Source organism: Natator depressus, chromosome 7 (assembly GCF_965152275.1).
Source record: "Natator depressus isolate rNatDep1 chromosome 7, rNatDep2.hap1, whole genome shotgun sequence".
Classification (NCBI taxonomy): domain Eukaryota; kingdom Metazoa; phylum Chordata; order Testudines; family Cheloniidae; genus Natator; species Natator depressus.
In genome coordinates, this window is record NC_134240.1 from 61,475,019 (window position 1) to 61,493,087 (window position 18,069).

Below are 18,069 nucleotides of genomic sequence, written 5' to 3' on the forward strand. Positions count from 1 at the left end.
TTATTATTGTATAATCCCCAACACATGCTTCACACACAGGTCTGAACACAAGTATTGTAGCACTTCAGATGAAGGTCTGAGATCAAATGTCTATAACTCTGTGGTTACAAGGATAATATTTCAGCCTGAAGGGCTTGATTGTCAGACATGCTGAGCATCCACAGCTCCAACTAAAGTATGTGGCCCCTGAGAATGCTCAGCACTTCTAAAAATCAGGCCCTGGCTACATCTTTGTTTGCATTGGCGTGTGTCCCCAACGTGGGCAGTGTGTCTGGATTTCTGCACTAACCCTAAAGACATACGGTACATAAAACATATAGATATGTGTAAACAAATGTGTCTAATGGGACGAATGTGACGTTTTACCTATATTTTCTAACAGAAAAACAAAAGTATTAGGATTATCATAATTAAGGGAAGGAAATTGACACAGTACGGTGAATTGAACCATAATATTTCCTTATAGATGCAGGTGCAATAGTATGCTTTTGATCTTGGATAGTATTTATTAGAGGCTCTCTGGTAAGTAGGGGGAATAATATAGTACATTTCTCCCTGAGGTGTCTAGACATCTCTCAGTGCTTAGGGGCACTATTTGGGATTGTAGCTCATTAGTGTTAAGAGACAAGAGGGGGATAGTGTAATATCTTTTATTGGAGCAACTTCTGTTAGTGAAAGAGACAAGCTTTCAAGCTCTTCTTCTCTGTGGAGCTCAAAAGCTTGTCTCTTTCACCAACAGAAGTTGATCCAATAAAAGATATTACCCCACCTACCTTGTCTATCTCATATCCTGGGGCCAACACAGCAACAACAACACTGCAAATAGTAGTTGTAGGAATGTAAATCCCCCACAGTTAGATGGGGAAAAACATTTCTTTACTATTACTTTTACTGTCTTCTGTCACATTCTTAATGTCCTTGGAATTTATATATATCAATTTAAAAAAATTTGTTTTTAATTAAGATATGGTTTGCTTTGATTAGATCAAATATAATACGACATAGGGATCCCATATTTAGCTCACAGACTAAAATACATCTGAGTGGGGAAAAATTATGTGCAAAATAACAGTACAGCAAACACACTAAGTTGGGCCCCAAACCTTCCAACACTTACGAATCATGTGAACCATCCTCAAGTTCATAAATCTGACTCCTTTAGGAACTTTCGCCCAATTAAATATTCCTGGACATGGATATTTTTATAAAATAGTTTTGAATGCTCCTTCTTTTCAAGTGCTAAAAAACTAGAACAGAACATTTAATGGTCTAGAATTCTGAAAAATTTCCTTTTAGAGAAGCCCTTCTAGATAGAAAAGAATTGGGGTGTGGTAAGGGGGGTGAAGGAGGAATATCTGAAAACAATAGCAGTCCTGTTTTTTATGTCTTTAGTACACTCTTAAATCCAAAATGGCCAAATACATTGTCAAGTTTTCCCCAGAGTTTTGTTTCCTGGACTGAGATGTGTCATGACAAGTTTCAGTCTCAAGAAATTTTTTTCTCTTTTACCACCAACCAAGTTGCAAACGTCCTGTAAAAAGGGGTTTACAATAGAAATGTTGACACAACATTCTGAACAGTGTTCCAAATGTGAGGCCGTGCTACAGCCCCTTTTCATGATTTATATTATTTCCCAATAATTTTAAAACTATTTTTAAAGCATCACCAAATCCTGTATATTACACGAATGTGGTAGATGCTGAAAGCAAGATTCTCCAACAAATGCTAGATCAAAATACAATTTCCCACCATGTGTTTGTAATACTTCACTTGGGCAGATAAAAACAGATGTTTTTCCATAGATATAGACTGGAATAAAATTTTCACTAAGTCGCTTTTTGTAAATAGCCCACTCAATTTTACAGGGTTCTAAAACATCACAACGTAGCTGTCTTATACACAATCTGAAACAACTGACTTGCTGAAATAGTTGTAATAAACCTTAATATTTAGCATTAGTATGGAAGTGTAGATCCCCTGCTGATCTACAGAGAGCATCTACTCTCTGGGAAAGACCTTCTTGATTTATTGGAACAGGTAATTTTCTATCCATACTGTGAAGGAAGAGATCATTCTTTTCTTTTTTCCTCTGGGGTACAGGTACAGAGCCAGAGCTGAACTTCACAAAACTTTGAGGGTCTGTGGTTACAGAGGAACACCTGCGGGCAGCATTTCATCCACAGTGTGTGGAAAGCGAAGTTAGTGGGCCTACTCATGTGAGTAACATTAAGCATGTGTGTGTTTGCAGGATCAAATCCCAAACTGGGTATCTGAAACAGGGAGGATATTTTTGAAAAGATGCTGGAGTAAGTTACCATTCACCCTATCACATGCTACCACAGCAGGTAACATTCTATTATGTTAGACTATGGTGAAGTGTGATGTTTGCTAACCATAGCTGAGCAAACATCTGAAGGTATGAAAGCTTTGACCTGATGTCTGGCTCTTGCCAATGTCACTCAAGACTGCAGCATGAAAATGGGGGTGGGAAATGGGACTCAACACAAGTGTAGCCCTCCCATAACCCCAATACACATTGAAATCAGGACACCCTGTCTCCTAAAATAAGTCCTTATACTAATCTCACCAGATAAACATCAGATTTGAAGGGAGGGAAATATTCAGAAATTGCTCATCCTTTTTCTGTCCCATTTGTAATTTTGATTGCCTCTAACACAGACCTGCCCAGAGTGGGGAAAGTGGGGTGCAGGAGACTCCCTTATTATGGATTGAAGCAATTTTAAAGCATTTTATGATGAAGGATTTTACAGTCTCTCTGGGTGGTTTTTTTTATTTAAACATTTTAAATCTCTCTCTATATATTTTCGCTCATTCAAATGATCTCAGCAGCTTGAGAGCCCTGCAGAATGCTTTAAAATCACCAAAGATATCTATGATAACCATGTTCCACCATCCACCGCAACCAAAACACCCCAAACCTCACCCCCCTAATGCCTGGCATGTAACCCAGACCTAAACTTAGACTTGCACTGATAATCAGAAACAAACAACCCCTCCAAGCTTCCTCAATTTTTTCCTCCTTTTTTTGAAAAAGCTCAATTTCCTACTTTCCAGCAGCAGACAGAAAAGTGGGGAGGGACCTCATCTGTCACAGCCTATGTAGATTAACCTTTCAATTAGCTGTTATCAGGTTCTGTGTTTTAGCACCAGTCCTCCAATTTGCCTCCATTTAGCATCAGGAAGGCTTGAGGTTTAGGGTGGGTTTTAAAAAAAATTAATAATAGTCATTATTTGTTCTAATGTTTTCCCTTTGCTTCTCCACATCCTGATGTGAACGGTTGCAACCCATTTTTGTGTGTCTGATCTCTCCCCCACCCCTCTTTGTGTGTGTGTGTAAGTGTAAGAAGACGAGCCCCACAGAGGAGGAGGGGAGACAAGGTATTCTCTATATATTATTCTTTTTTTCCTTTTGTAAAGGAGTTTAGAGAAGGTAACTGATGCAATCAATCCGTTAACTTGGGATTCTCTCAACCTCCCCCCCCCCTTGTCTGTCTCTCCTGGCTGCGTTTCCTCACTGAGTATGTGTGAGGGGGAGGTTGTGTTGTTGTTGTGTTCCTGGCTCTGGTTGCAGCCAGGAGAGAGAGAGAGAGAGAGAGAGAGAAGCCGCGATCGCGTTTCAGGGGCAGCACATTCCGCAGGAACCGCTGCTGCAGAAACACACACAGCCAGAGAAAGGAGGTCATTGCAAGCAAAGGGGGGAAACCTGCACCAGAGGTTAGACTCATAGGAGTTTATGTGGGGGGGGGGGGAATAACAGGGAGAATGCGATGGGTTTTGTTTTGCATTAGGTGACAGGCTGCAATTTACCGTAATAACCCCCTTTCCCTCCTCTCTCTGTGCAAGGGGCTTGTCAGTAAGCTGGGTACTTTTTTTTTCTTTTTGCATTGGAGGCTGATGCACGTGTTTGTAGACACTTATGCTCGGTAAAGCATTGCAGCGTCCCTGTGTATATTGCAGAGGAAGGGACGGCTGGATTGGGTGGGGGAGGGAAGGCAGGGGGCGGCTGGCTTTTTGTGTGTTGCATGCGCCCAGCCTGTACGGGTAGGTTGTAATTGTTCCTTAGCAGAAGGGATGACAGGGAAGTCCTTGCGCTTTGCGTGGGGAAACTTGCAGGGACCTGCATGTGGCGTTGGAGCTGGGAGTCATTGTGCCCCTCACCCCTACATTCCGTGGTGCGGGCTGCGTCTGTGCGCGCTATGCCGCTGCTAGTGCCAGGCACCTCGGGAGGGTTTTGCTGAGAGAACACGCAGCATCTATCTCGCCCGCCCGTACGAGTGGGAAGATCCGCGGCACGCGCATGAAGCTCAATATTTAACGCTGTGTATTAGTGTGTGTCGCGCGCCCGCCCTGAAGTATTAGCTCAGCAGCGGCTGTCGCTTGCCAGCGCTCACCTCTCGAACAAACTTCAGGAGTAGGCGGTGACTGGGGGAATGGGGTGGGAAGAAGGCGAGATTGACGGGTGCAGCAGCCAATAGAAGGGCAAGGCTGCGAGATTTCTCGCCCCAAGTAGTAATCGGCCGCCAATCGGTAGAGTTCAAGGCTGGGCCAGGGGCTAGCTGGGTCCCTGCGAGTGTTTGGCGGCGGCAACGGCCAATGGTTGCTCACAGTGCTTCCCCCTTGACAGGTAGGCGGGGTTCCTTGTGAGTGAAGGGGCGTGTCCCGTGATTGGCACGCCCCACCTTCCAATGGGGAGCCTGGGTGGCTGCTGGGCGCGGTGCGACGCTCTTGCGGGTTGGTGATGGACACCGAGGAGCGGCCAATGAGCTTGGTGCGGCGCGGCCCAATGTTGGGCGGCGGTGGGCGGGGCGCGCGAGGCTGGGGGGGGAGGGGGTGGGTAGGTAAGGTTTTAATGAGACTCCATTGGGCTGTAATCAGTGTCATGTCGGATTCACGTTAACTACAACAGGGTGAAACAAAATGGCGGCGGCTTAGGTGAGCCCAGCAGCAGCAGCAGGGGGAGCACAGCAGCTGGGGGCGGGGGGGAGCCAGCCGCAGCAGCAGTGGCGGCAGCTGCCTCAGCCTAGCAGCAGCAGCAGGGGGAGCAGCAGCAGCAGCACCTGGAGGTTGCTCCTCCCCCTCCCAGTCCTGATCCCAGCAGAGGTGAGTGGTACCCTGAGAGGGGGAGGGGAGCTCTGTCCCCACAGCATCCGCCCCCAGGGGAGGGGAGGGGAGGGCATGTCACACATACACAGGCACCGCCTCATGTGGGGACAGCTGCACAGTGATGCCGCCCTCCCCACCCACTCGGTCCTGCAGCCCTGCCAGATAAAACGTGCAGAACGTTTGTGCATTAAAATGGGGGGAGGGAGGGGGCGAGGATTTAAAAATTAAAATAAAATCGCACCCTTCATCCCCCTTCCCAATAAAGCATCCCCCTGTGATAGCTGACTGAGACTTGCCAGTACATCCTCCCCACCCCAGGTTGCAAAAATATAATGCACATTTCAAAATAAACTTGCAACCTCAAAAATTCCACCTTGAAAACACTTAGTTTAAAATACCTCCCCAGCCAAAACTTGCCACTTCTCTCACTGAGAATTACAAATCCCTTCCCCCGTCCCCTGCAAAAAAAACTTTGCCTTTAAATTACTCCCAGTCCCTCAAAAATATATCTCCAACAAAAGCATCCACCCCAGATTAACCAAGGAGTCAAAATATTCCCTCCTTCCAGTCGCTGATGACTTGAAATCACTGTCATAGTAGTAGCACATTCAGTGCTTTAAAAATATGCAAGGGGGAAGGTGGGAAGGGTCAACGTTTAGTTTTGTGGTGGTGGTGCTGCTTGCTGCTGCTGGTACTTGTTTCTGTCATGTTGTTGCTGTTTTAATATGTGCTGTTATGCTGGTTTGTGGGGTACTGCAGCATACAAACACTTCATCAGATCCTGATTTACACATGCTGCTCTCCAAGAAATTAAATAGCCCCTTGATCTGTTTCTTGCAGCTAAAGTTGCTAATGCCTCTCTCTTTACAGTTAAGTAAGGTTTATACAAGTACCAGTTCATTCACTTGTCATAATTAAAGGTGTATATACAATGAGAAGAGAAAAGAAATCACTGGCTCCATGGTCTGAATAATTTTAGTTTAAAGAGTGTCTTATGAACTGGGAATCCCCCTGTTTGATTTTTCTTTTGTGGCTGTATTTATTTTGAGATGGAAACTTATGTCTTGAATCTTTAGTTGAGGGGATAGTAGGGAAGAATTAGAATTGATGGGCTGCATAATTCTAAATAATGGGCTGGATGAAAGGAGTGTGGCCAAGAGAGTTTGTTTAATGCAGTGGCAGTTTTCTCTTTTCTCCACTCCTGCTGCAATCCTTACATGACCTGATGCTGCAGCAGAGAGCTGGCCTGCTCCTGCTGTCTGTGAACAGAGCAAGTAGGAAGGAGCTGAATGAAATGGTACTTCATAGGTCACCAGCAGGTTGCACAACTGTCTTTTCTGTGTTTTTCTCGACCCCCCCCATCCCCCCAATGTATTCTGTTAAAATCATATTTTAAAAACTTTTATTTGTGCATAATATTTAAAGCAACTGAGGATGACTTTGAGCTTTTTTTTTCCAGATCTTTGTGTGAAAAGCTTGTTGTTTTTCTTAATAAAAAGAACAGAAAAATTAAAACTTCTTTCCATTTAAGCAAACAGTTTGTTTTCTGAAACTAGAATTGTTTCTGAATGATCCAGATACTATTTTGGTCTGAAGAAAGATGTCATCATTATAGGATTAGTGACTACACTCAAGAACGACATGTTCAGTCAAGATATTCTTTAATTAGCTTTAGCCCTACAGTAGATTTGTTTTTACAACTGGGATACTTAGCTTCATTCTAAAATTTGTTATGATTTTGCAACTATTTTGGATCTAGCCTAGTTCATAATTTTAAACACAGGCCAATCATTGAACAGAGATGTCTTTTTCTTGGACTGCAAAGTAAGATACTGTGCTTTCCAGAGCTCCTGTATCTGCATGTTCAATATTAATGTCTATATGTTCGCAAAATATATCCAAAGGATTAATGACTCCTAACCACTTGGCTGCTAAAATACTACATTTTAAAAGTAATCAAAGTTGCTATTACTTTCAAAACAAGGTATAATTAAGCATTTGAGAAACTGAAACCATAATACACAGTGTGAGGCAGCTAAACCCACTAAGTTAATGCCTGCTACCAAGAGACTTGGAACTGGTCCCTCCCAAGATTATGGTGGTGAAACTAATCCTTGCTTTGTTGGAGCTTATGAAAGTCTTAATAGAATATTGCTTAATGATAATGAATTTTTTCTGGAACATTAATGTGGACACCAAGAAGATTGTAGTAAAGAACACTATTATACATAATAAAATGAAGTTGCCAACAAACTTTAGGCCAAATAATTGCAGTTTTGAGTTTTAAATGTGTGTGACTTCGATCTGACTAGATAAGCATTGTTCGCAAAATTATCAATCATAGCTTTATTTTCAGGCTTACAGTATTCACTTGTTTTAACATTGAAAATACTCTTGGAGTCATATATTTTGCTGAATATGTACTGGGGAATTGAATCTGAAAGACTATATCTGATTTTTGGTTGTCTTAGACTTGGTTTAATAACTGCTACCAATGTTTCCGATTTCCGAAAAAGTTTGTTTTTTCTTAATTAAAAAAAAAAAAGTTAAAAGTTCTACAACGTAAGGCAAGCCAGACACAAAAGCACTGAACTGGGCTATGTTCTGGGGGAGAATGTTTGCTATTAAGTATTTCATTTACAATAGACCTTTTTGGTGCCCATTGTGAATGCGTCTGTGTGCTTTGCCTAATTAAATACACGCCGTGACAAAACAACAGAATAACAGACACATTATTTGTTAACTTTTTAAAAAAGTCATTCAAAAGCCTGACCGCACAAGCATTGCACTGTGGCCTTGAAGCTCAACAAGCTCAGGCTCTGCTGGACCTCTGGAGCAAGTACATTGTAGAGGTCTTGCTTCTCCGTTGAGTAAACCTTGTCATATGCAGTGGAAATTCTCCTGTACTTCTGGTGATACACTCCACCAGTGTTGATTTAGTAGGTGCTAGCATGCAGGAGGTTGTGTGACACAGAGGGAATTTAAAGTAAACAGGTAAGTGTACAGTTATGCTTAGCAGTAGCCTCTTGCTTGCATATGCCTCTGCCACAGCCATTGGCTAATAAAAATTCCTGTAACCCACAGGTTACAGTATTTATATTGATATGCTTCATCAGTATCCTCGGAGGTTAGAACAGAACCTACACTGTGTGCTTTGGAATTTAATGGAAATGATATGGTAGTTCATATGACATTAACGTAATAGTATAAACTTGAGTAAATTTAAAATGTGGCAAATTTGTATGACTCAGTAATTATGGTTTTGAGGGCTTAATTAAGGCACTGACCTTTATCCCCATGGAAAATCCATGGTAGAGCCACACAACTCAATAACGCTTTTTTTTTTTTTTTTTTTAAATATAGCTGTATAGGAATCTCTTGCCTCTGCAAGGAATTCCCTCAAGATTTTATTACAGGATATGGGCAAGCCCTATAAAATGGTGTTAGTGTGACTTCTAAAGTATATTTAGTTGTGGTGGGGGTTTTTTTTTTTTTTTTTTTTTTTTTTTTACAGTTTCCAGGGTTCAAAAATGCTCAAAAATTAAAGCATGGGCTGTTTTCACCCTAAAGCTCTCTCCCTGTTTGAGCATTGCAGCTATATCTGAAATGGTCTTCACCCACAATTCTCATCCACGTACTACTTGGTTCCAAAATGAAACTGTATTAGAATCTTCGTCGGGTAGTTAACCAGAGCATGGGTCCCGTGAGTAGACATTCTATCTTAAACTTCACCCTGTCCACAGTGGAATATCAATGTATATTTAAACACTTCTAGCCACAGCAGTCTGAAAACTGTTCTCAAATGTGCAGAACAGTTTTCAAATAGTAATAGGTAATGTAGCTTGTGTACTAGTGTGGACTTGAATTAAACTTTGAATGGGTGGGGCTATCTTTTCACTAGCCAGTCTGTTTAGATCAACAAGCTTCAGTGTAGGAATCAGTGCAACATCCAAATCCTGTTTTTTTTTTATTTGGAATGTCTTTTTATTCTGGCCAACTGTTGAATTTCTGTGTTTGTAATCCCAAAACTACTTAAGCCCCAACCAAAACTAAAGGTTGACACTGATCTCTTGATTAGGTCTAGAGCTGTGGTTCTCAAACTTTTCTTTCATGGACCACTTGAAAATTGCTGAGAGTCTTGGCGGGCCACTTAATGTTCTTTCCAAATGTTGTTTTTACCGTTAGCTAACTATTGTAAAGCACTTTGGATAAAAGTGCTATATAAAAAAAACTTTTAAGTTCTTTGCTCTGCAAACAAAAGCACACAATTCATATTTTAATATCAGTAGTCTTACCTTTCTAAAGCAAAGAATGTGCCCTCTCTCCCCTGCCATGGCAGCCCCCAAGCTGGGGCTGGGAAGGAGGGGGGTTTTGCCTGCTGCGGCCGCCACCAAGCTGGAGAGGAGGGGAGGGGGTCTCTCTGTCCTGCACCGCAGCAGCCCCCAAGCTGGGGCTGGGAAGCAGGGGGGTGTCCCCCGCCACAGAGCTGAGGCTGGGAAGGATGGCCGTCTCTCCCTGGCAGCCGCAGCCCTGGAGCTGGGGAAAGTCACATCTTTCTCTGGCTGCCGCAGCCTTGCATATCCCAAATTCCCCCCTCCCACCTACCTCTTATTCCTCCCCAAGGCCACCACTTCACCTTACATGTGCATCTTCTCCAGGGTTCAGGCACCTAATTTGTGGAGCCATGCCTGCATGGCTCCACAAATTAGTTGGGTGGCCCTTCATTGTCTTGTGTACAGCCGCCTAGACACACACCTTAGAGGGAACTATCCGTGGACCACCTGAATGGAGCTCGCGGACCACAGTTTGAGAACCTCTGGTCTAGAGCCATTTAAATTCATCAGTAACTGAACACGCTTCCACTATTTAATCCTACTGGGCAGTACCTCATGAGACCTGATCTGGAGTTGAAACTTAAAGAAAGAAGAAAAATATTAGACCCAAAACATGCCTATTTGCTCCTGTTGAAAATTACTTACAACCTTCTAAGAAGATTAGAATAATTACAACTACTAGATAAGTGTGACCTGTGGAATTGCAATTCCATTTTCTGGTAATATAGTATGCCGTATACTCAATTTTCAGTTTATTGTAGATGAAGAATATTTTTATTTAAAAGAACAAGGTGAGCTTATTATTATTGGATAGACAGACTTGATTGCAAAAGCCATTTTTTTTACATGAGATATTAATATTGGCTTTGCACTTTGCCGTTGAGTCATTGTGTGCTGCCTCATCAGCTGACACATACATATATTTGTTTAAATTTAGATTTTTCTGGAGAATTGGAGAATCTTCTCCTTTTCAAGAGAACAATCAGTTTAAATCTTGAGGAGTTCTGTTCCATGTGGTGGTATTTATTATTTTCTACTTTATCTCTTATCAAAGTATTAATCCTATCAAGTGGTGGTGGTTGTTTAAAGCTGGTGTATAATAGGGCATGTCCTCAGAAGTAGTTGGTTAACTTCTTTTTTTAAACACCTGTTTTTAAGATTTGAAGATTACATCATGAGACAGAATGATCTTAACAATGAAGTATATTTTCATCTCCATTTATAGGTATATTTATTTGCTTAACAGCTTGACACAAAATGAGTCTACACCTTACCGAGAAACTATTTATGGTGTTCTAAACTTCAGCTAACTTTGGAGGCCATGTAATCACTTGCTAAATACAAGAAACTGGAGGAAATTTGTGTTTTGAGACAAATGCCACAGATAAATGGTACATTTAAGTCAAGTGTTCTATGTGCCTTCATATTGAAAATAGGAATTATAAATGTAATTATATTATGCCTATCTCAGACTCGTCCTGTCACTCCACTGGCAAAGTTCCTCCTTCCTAAGAATCTCTGGTATTGCTGGCACAGGTAGGCCCTTGTTTTCAGCCCCAGAGGTGATGGTAGCTCAGTGGTGTATGGTTATCCCTGTACGTACTGTGACGTTGATACTTGTTATGGGCACTATATCAGTCATAGTGTTCATGTTTTGGTGGTGGTTGTGATTAAACTATATATAAACTAATTAAACAAAACAGGTAGTTTTTAATTGTTGAGTGCCCTTTGTCAAGCATTCCTTTCTTTTCAACAGGCTACATCAATGAATTCCCTAACAGGTGCAACTAATCCTTTCTTCATTAATTACAAGACCATAGTGCATATGCATGGTGTTTACTTTTTACATTGTTTGGCTTCAAGAAGGTCTGTTGACCACTACTGTTCCACCAGGAAAGATTTCACTGAATTGAATCCTTTTAAGAACTAAGCAGTGAAGTAATTGGTTGGGGAGTTGGGACTCTTAAAAATTACAGTTACACTGGGTATGAGTAGAAATTTATGCATTCTGTGGATCACTTTCTAAACGGGGAGGGAAGTGTGGAATTATCAAACACATTTTGCAAATAAAGTGCTGTTTTTAAAGGTCATACGGAGGCTTCATTACTGGAGCATCTCCAATCTAAAAAAAATGACACCAGAATTTTTTTTTATTGCTAACTTGTATCTATTTCAGCACTAACTGTTTTTCTTTTTCTTCTCTCTAAAGCTTTTACCTTCCTTGATAAGGATGTACCCGTATCACCAGGAACAGTCTTTCTAGACTTCCATGTTGGTAAAACAATAAGGAATTTCAATCAGCACGTGTTTCTGTGTCTCTTCTGATTCCTGAAGGATGGATATTTATGAGAAGCTTCTAAACAGCATGTGGAATCCTCTGATTGTTTTAGAGTTGTGAATAACCTTTGAAAGGTTTGTTAAAAGAATAAAGAGGAACCTCTATGGGTAACTTTTTTGGCTGGAAGATATTATTGGTCAACCATGGTAAAACTTGCAAACCCACTTTATACAGAGTGGATTCTTGAGGCTATACAAAAGGTTAAAAAGCAAAAGCAAAGGCCATCTGAAGAAAGAATTTGTCATGCTGTGTGCGCTTCACATGGATTAGATAAGAAAACTGTTTCAGAACAGTTGGAACTAAGTGTTCAAGATGGCTCTATTCTTAAAGTTACCAACAAAGGCCTTGCATCCTACAAGGACCCAGATAATCCTGGGCGTTTTTCGTCTGTTAAAGCTGGCACTCTTCCTAAGTCTGTTAAGGGATCTAGAGGAGCCTCGAATGAGCTTCGTAATGTGGATTGGAATAAACTATTGAGAAGAGCAATCGAAGGGCTTCAGGAACCAAATGGCTCCTCTCTGAAAAACATAGAGAAATATTTGAGAAGTCAAAATGACCTAGCAAGTATTTTCAACAACCCTGTCTTTCAGCAGAGATTACGGCTGGGGGCCAAGCGTGCTGTAAATAATGGGAGGTTACTGAAGGATGGACCTCAATATAGGGTGAATTATGGTAGTTTGGACAGTAAAGGAACTCCAAAATATTCCAGTGCTTTCCCAGCTTCTCTCCCACCCGTAAGCCTTCTACCCCATGAAAAAGACCAGGTAAGTGTGGAAAATGAAGGCAAATCTAGATGTGAAAACAAAATCCAAATAAATGACTGCTCCAGTTTTCCCTTGGTTTTATATAAAGTTGCTTGTTATCATCTGGAATAGTTTTGGATTAATTTAACTGTTTGTGCATGAATCTTTGACAAACACATTCTGAAAGGTGATGCCTGCATTGCTGTATATGCTATTGTGAAGTGTTTGGGTTGTTCCTGGTTTTGTTTTTTAAGAAATGGGAAGAGGAGCTATGTGGAAAAAGGGTGTGTGTGCGTTTGCACTTTGGCACTTCTGGAGATGAAATGATTTCTTTTTGTCACCTCTTCCACCAGCTTGATAAAGTAATGTTATGATGTTGCTAGAATCCTGGCATAAAAATCAGTAAAATTCAAGCAGTTCACTACTTCGTGTGTATAGTTTTGTACTATAATGCATGGATCAGACACAATTTGTTTCACAACTGTAGTACTACTAATTAATAGATCTATTGTTAATACATTTCTAATGTAGTCTTAAGTCCTTTTTTAAAAAAAGACTTATTTTAGTTATTCTCAGCCTTAGAACTGTGGTTATTATGAGCTGGAGTTAATAATACATGCATTCTAGGAACTGAACTAAAGATGGCAGATAAATGTGTTGCTTCCTCTTCCTTCTACCATGGGATCTTTTGTGGCTTTGTGTCCTGAAGAATGTCCTCAGCCGATTTTATTCCTCTTGACCATCATACATCTGCTTCGTTACCAGGTGGGCCTTACACTTCCAGCAGAGGTGTTTAATGGCTCTGGCTTCTTTCTAAAACTTATCCGTGTTTTCATCCCAAGATTTTAAAGGATGAGATGAGAGAGAGAGAGAGAATCAGTGGCATAAAAAATACCTAAAGGGAACCCTTGGTCATTCCTTACTTAGAGGTTGTGGTGTGCTTTTTGAAACTTCACTAGAATTTTTCCTACTCTGCCATCTGGTATCCCACTCTGCTTGAATTATTCATCTCAGTGGCTTTTTTAATGGATTAATTGCAGAGTGGCTTTTGAACTTCACATGCATTTTGGTAGTGCTCAATTCTGACTTTGCATAACATACACATTTCTTTTGACAATTATGGGGGCTGCAAACGGCATCTCCATCAATCCTCCTTTTAGCAGTTTTCACACTGATTTCTTCCTTTCCTTTCCTTCTCTCAGCCTAGCCTGTGTCTTGTCCTACATTGTTGTACAGAAGCAATTCGGCTATGGAGCTAATGGCAAAGTGACACTGACTAGAAGCTTGAGCCTGCAGAATTAATTAAATATATGGGGGTGCTCGAGCAAAGTTACATGAGCAGTCTCACTGAAATAAATGGGTATGAAAAGTACATGGCGTATCAGGCCCTAGAATTGGAATAGGAATTCAGGAGTATTGCTTACCATATGATGATTGCTATATTCATACACTGTATAGGTTTAATTATGCAAACCACTCAGAACTTCATCATTACAAGTACCTTTAGGAATTCTTACTGTAGTTCCAGTATTCTACACTGAAGTGAATCATTTGAAGCAAACAAAAACACATTAATATGTCAGATCTTCATGATCCGTGTTCTCAAGAGGAAATCTCCACTGGTAGTATAGGGATAGTGACTCCGCGTTCAGGGCAAGCAAATGGTCAAATAGGTCACAGTCCTGGAAAAGTTAGCCTTTATTGTACTACTAAGAAACACTGATATAGATCTAAATTTGATTTTTGAACATTTGTCCAACAAATCAGTCCTCTGATGTCAAGTGTTGTTACAAGAATTGAGCTTTCATTATATGAAGTAAATTCAGGTATAAAGACGTACTGCTAATTTATGCTGCTTAGATTTTATTCAAAGTTTTTACAGCAGCTTCTGGAAACCTGTATAGCTCCACTCAAATAACAGAGCTGGGCTGATGTAGCAGCTGAGGATCTGGCCCCATAATGGTTGATACATGAATTCTTACAATATAGTTTAATGTGGCAATATCCTGTGTGTAACTACCAGTTTCATGACTTTATTTTAAAATAATTTATACATGGCTTATATTATTCATCTTGCTGCTGCATTTACTTTCCATGAGTGAACAGGTTAGTACTGAAGGGAAAAATGTGGTGCAAGTAGAAATAGTTCACAGAATGGTTGTACAAGGGTGTGTCCCAAGATTATCCCTTGAATTTGATTTACCAGAATGTAGCCACCTGGCCTTTCGCATTGAAAGCTAGACTTTGATAGGGCTAGTATGTTTTAAAGGCCCCTCTTTGATCTAAATCTGGTAGTATATACTCCTTACTAAAGTATGATTTCTTATACTGGAGAAAAAGAAAGTTTGTCAGAAGATTGGTCATGACCATTCATGTTGCCCCTTCTGTAGAAATGATGATTAGAATAGCATCTTTGAATTCCAGAACTCAGTGTTTTATGGACATTTAGTCTGGTCTTGTAAACCCTTGCTTATACAAGTTGTACTTACTAATACAAGTAGTAACACGTCAGGGTGGGATAAGTGAGATGCTGTGTGAGTGTACATCATGGAAATCTATGCATCTATTCAAAAGGTTGGTTGAAGCAAACTGAGCTTTCAGACTGGTGGGAACAAATGCAGACCTTGATATTCCCCTCGGGGGGGGGGGGGGTGGCGGTGGCGCTTGGAGGGAACCCATTGTGAGGTACTGTCTCGTTATGTTTATATAGTGTTCGCCACAGTGGGGGCCTGATCTCAGTTGGGGCTTCTAGGTGCTGCTGTAGTAAACAAAATAATGCGGTGGGAACTCTGAAGTTTGCCTTGCAAAACAGGAGTTGCAAATTCCCTTTAAATGTTGGTGGTGGAGGGGTGGGGTGTGAACTCACAGATGAGATGTGCTGCATGCAGATCCCAAGGGTCCAGAGAGATGTTAGAGCACTGCTGTGTGGATCCTGGGTTAGCCTTTTCCATGAAGCTGTCTGGATCCATTTTCTTCGGGCATCAGGGTTATGTTAGAAGTGGTATAGTCCATTGGTACTCCACCATAGCTGTGCAGTACCTCCCTGCTCCAGTGGGAATAGACACCACAGAGTAGAGGTAATGCTGTTTCTGCAAGTTTTAACTACCATGTGTATTTTCCATAGAAAATGTGCATGAGTCCAGAGGGGACCATGTGTTTAAATGTCAGCTCCGCTTCCTGTAGAGTTTCAGAGTAGTGGAAAAAGATGGTCAAGGGTGTGGAACAGCTTCCATATGAAGACAGACTAAAAAGATTTAGGCTGATAAGCTTAGAAAAGAACTGACTAAAGGGAAATATGATAGAGCTCTATAAAATCATGAATGGTGTGGAGAAAATGTATAAAGAAGTGATATTAACCCTTTCACACAATACAAAAACCTGCCATTGCCCAATGAAATAAAGAGGCAGCAGATTTAATACAAACAAGAGGAAGTACTTATTCACAAAATGCACAGCTAGCCTGTGGAACTCATTGCCATAGGATATTGTGATGGCCAAAGTATAACTGGGTTCCCAAAAGAATTGGGTAAATTCATGGAGGATAGGTCTATACATGACTATTAACTAAGATTGTGAGGGATGTAGCCCCATGCTTGGGGTGACCCTAAACCTCTGACTACTGGAAGAGAGGGCTGGATTGCTCCATAATTGCTCTGTTCTGTACACTCCCACTGAAGCTGTGGTATGGCCACTGTTGGAGACCGGATACTGGGCAAAATGGACTGTGGTCTGACCTGGCATGGCAGCTCTTATGGTCTTCTGACTGTACTACTTACATGGAGGGGCTTCCAAAGGCCCCCAGCAGTATGGGAAGAGAAGTGTGCAATGGAGCCACTTATTTTTCCATATCCTTTTGCTCCTCTCCATCTGCATGAGGGGATGGATGCACCTGGCCCATAGGCAAAACATATTCCATTAGTAATGTCCCCTAGGTTGTCAACAATAAGCTTTCTGGGCTGGATGGCAGAAAGTGTGATTAGAGCTATATGAATTGAGCGTCTCTAAAGAGCATCACAGATAACTATTTTGGGACTAGTGTGGTCGCTTACACTTACCTTCTCTCCCTCGCCCCCCACGTACTAATAAAGAGGGGCTGTTTTAAAACAAGGCATGTGGGTTGATCATTTGCAAGAGGTTACTCTGTGTAGACATGGATGTGCCGTGGTTTGTGACAGATAATGGGTGTCTATAGCACAGGTATAGCTATTGGGCTTTCCTGTGTTCTGGGTGAATCAGAAGAGACAATATATTGCATCTGATATGTATTCATCTTTAATATTTTCTTAGACCTCTTGAATGCCTTTTTGAAAAACAAAAACCCACAGTTGAGTAATAGTTCTCTGCATTAGATTTTTATGCCAAGAGTCATTCTTTGTATGGTTTTTCTTTTTCACTTTCATTTTGTCCCTACAAATTGATGTTATTGCAAAAACAAGCTGTTTTATTAATTTTTCATACTTTGAACTCCTATTTAATGTTTTTACTGGCCTATGAAGACCTTACTTGCTTGTCAAATTATAACTTGGCATGGGTTGAATTTCAATTGTCTGGGATGCTGCTTCTGCCAGTGCAGACACTGGGTGTTCCTCCTTCTGTCTGTCAGGCAGGGAGCCAATGTATAGAGAAGATTCTGGCACCCAGCCCCCTCTTCCTGGCTCCTCCCCTCTCTGCTCCTTCCCTGTGGAAAGGCAGCTGGAGCCTGTTGGCTAAAGATTTTGCTAATTGCTCCACCTTACCCATCTGGCCTCCAGATATACTGGACAGCAGAAACAGAAAGCCAGGCAGAAAGGAAGCTGTCTCTCCTGCTTCTGCCCACTGTACTTGTTCCATAATTAGGGCAGCGTTCCACACCCATTGATGTCTGTTTGCCTACAGTGACCTACTATAGCTGACATTAAATTATCCAGGACCACCTGCCCCACTCGCAGAGATAGTCTGCAGGCAACTCTCCATATGTCTTCTGCTAGTGAAGAACCTCAGCCACATATTCCAGGACTCCAATCAACTAACAGACAACATCCTAGCTTTCTTGGTTCCAACCCCATCTGGGTGCATTTCTGAGGAGAGAAGATATTCTCTTCCTTCAGTGGCTGAAAAATATTCAGGGTTGACCCAAATGTTTGTTTATAAAGGTTTCAGACGCAAAAATCTCTTTACTCCAGCAGTTTTTAAAACAAGAGCAAATAGTCACCTCTCCATCTTCCTCATTCCAGAGGAATAAGCCTATTTCTCTCTCTGTGCTGGCTTGTAGTCAGGCACAAGTTTAACACTAACAAGTTCTAGGAACCAACTTCAAGCCTGAGCCTTAATTTAAAGAGGGTGTAATACGCTTTATTTCTTTCCCTCTGATCCTCCTGAGTCAGAGGTGCCAAGAGGAAGGATTTCTTGTTGCCTGCATGGTTGTTCTAGAACAGGGGTGGCCAACCTGTGGCTCTGGAGCCACATGCAGCTCTTTAGAAGTTAATATGTGGCTCCTTGTATAGGCACCGACTCCGGGCCTGAAGCTGCAGGTGCCAACTTTTCAATGTGC

The 18,069-nt window shown here is 41.5% G+C and overlaps 1 protein-coding gene across 4 annotated transcripts in view; it reads left to right on the forward strand.

Moving 5' to 3' along the window:
- Positions 1–3,585: 3,585 nt before the first annotated feature.
- The window catches only part of KAT6B (lysine acetyltransferase 6B), a 177,445-nt gene continuing 162,961 nt past the window's right edge, over positions 3,586–18,069 (forward strand). Inside the window, exons 1-2 of one of the 4 annotated variants that reach the window (XM_074958639.1) lie at positions 3,586–3,735; positions 11,668–12,560. In XM_074958639.1, the coding sequence (XP_074814740.1) occupies positions 11,940–12,560 (621 nt within the window). In that variant the 5' untranslated portion in view covers positions 3,586–3,735; positions 11,668–11,939. Of the gene's footprint in view, positions 3,736–4,993; positions 5,122–11,667; positions 12,561–18,069 lie in introns of those variants that run through there. The other 3 variants (XM_074958638.1, XM_074958641.1, XM_074958642.1) reach the window with 3 other exon arrangements.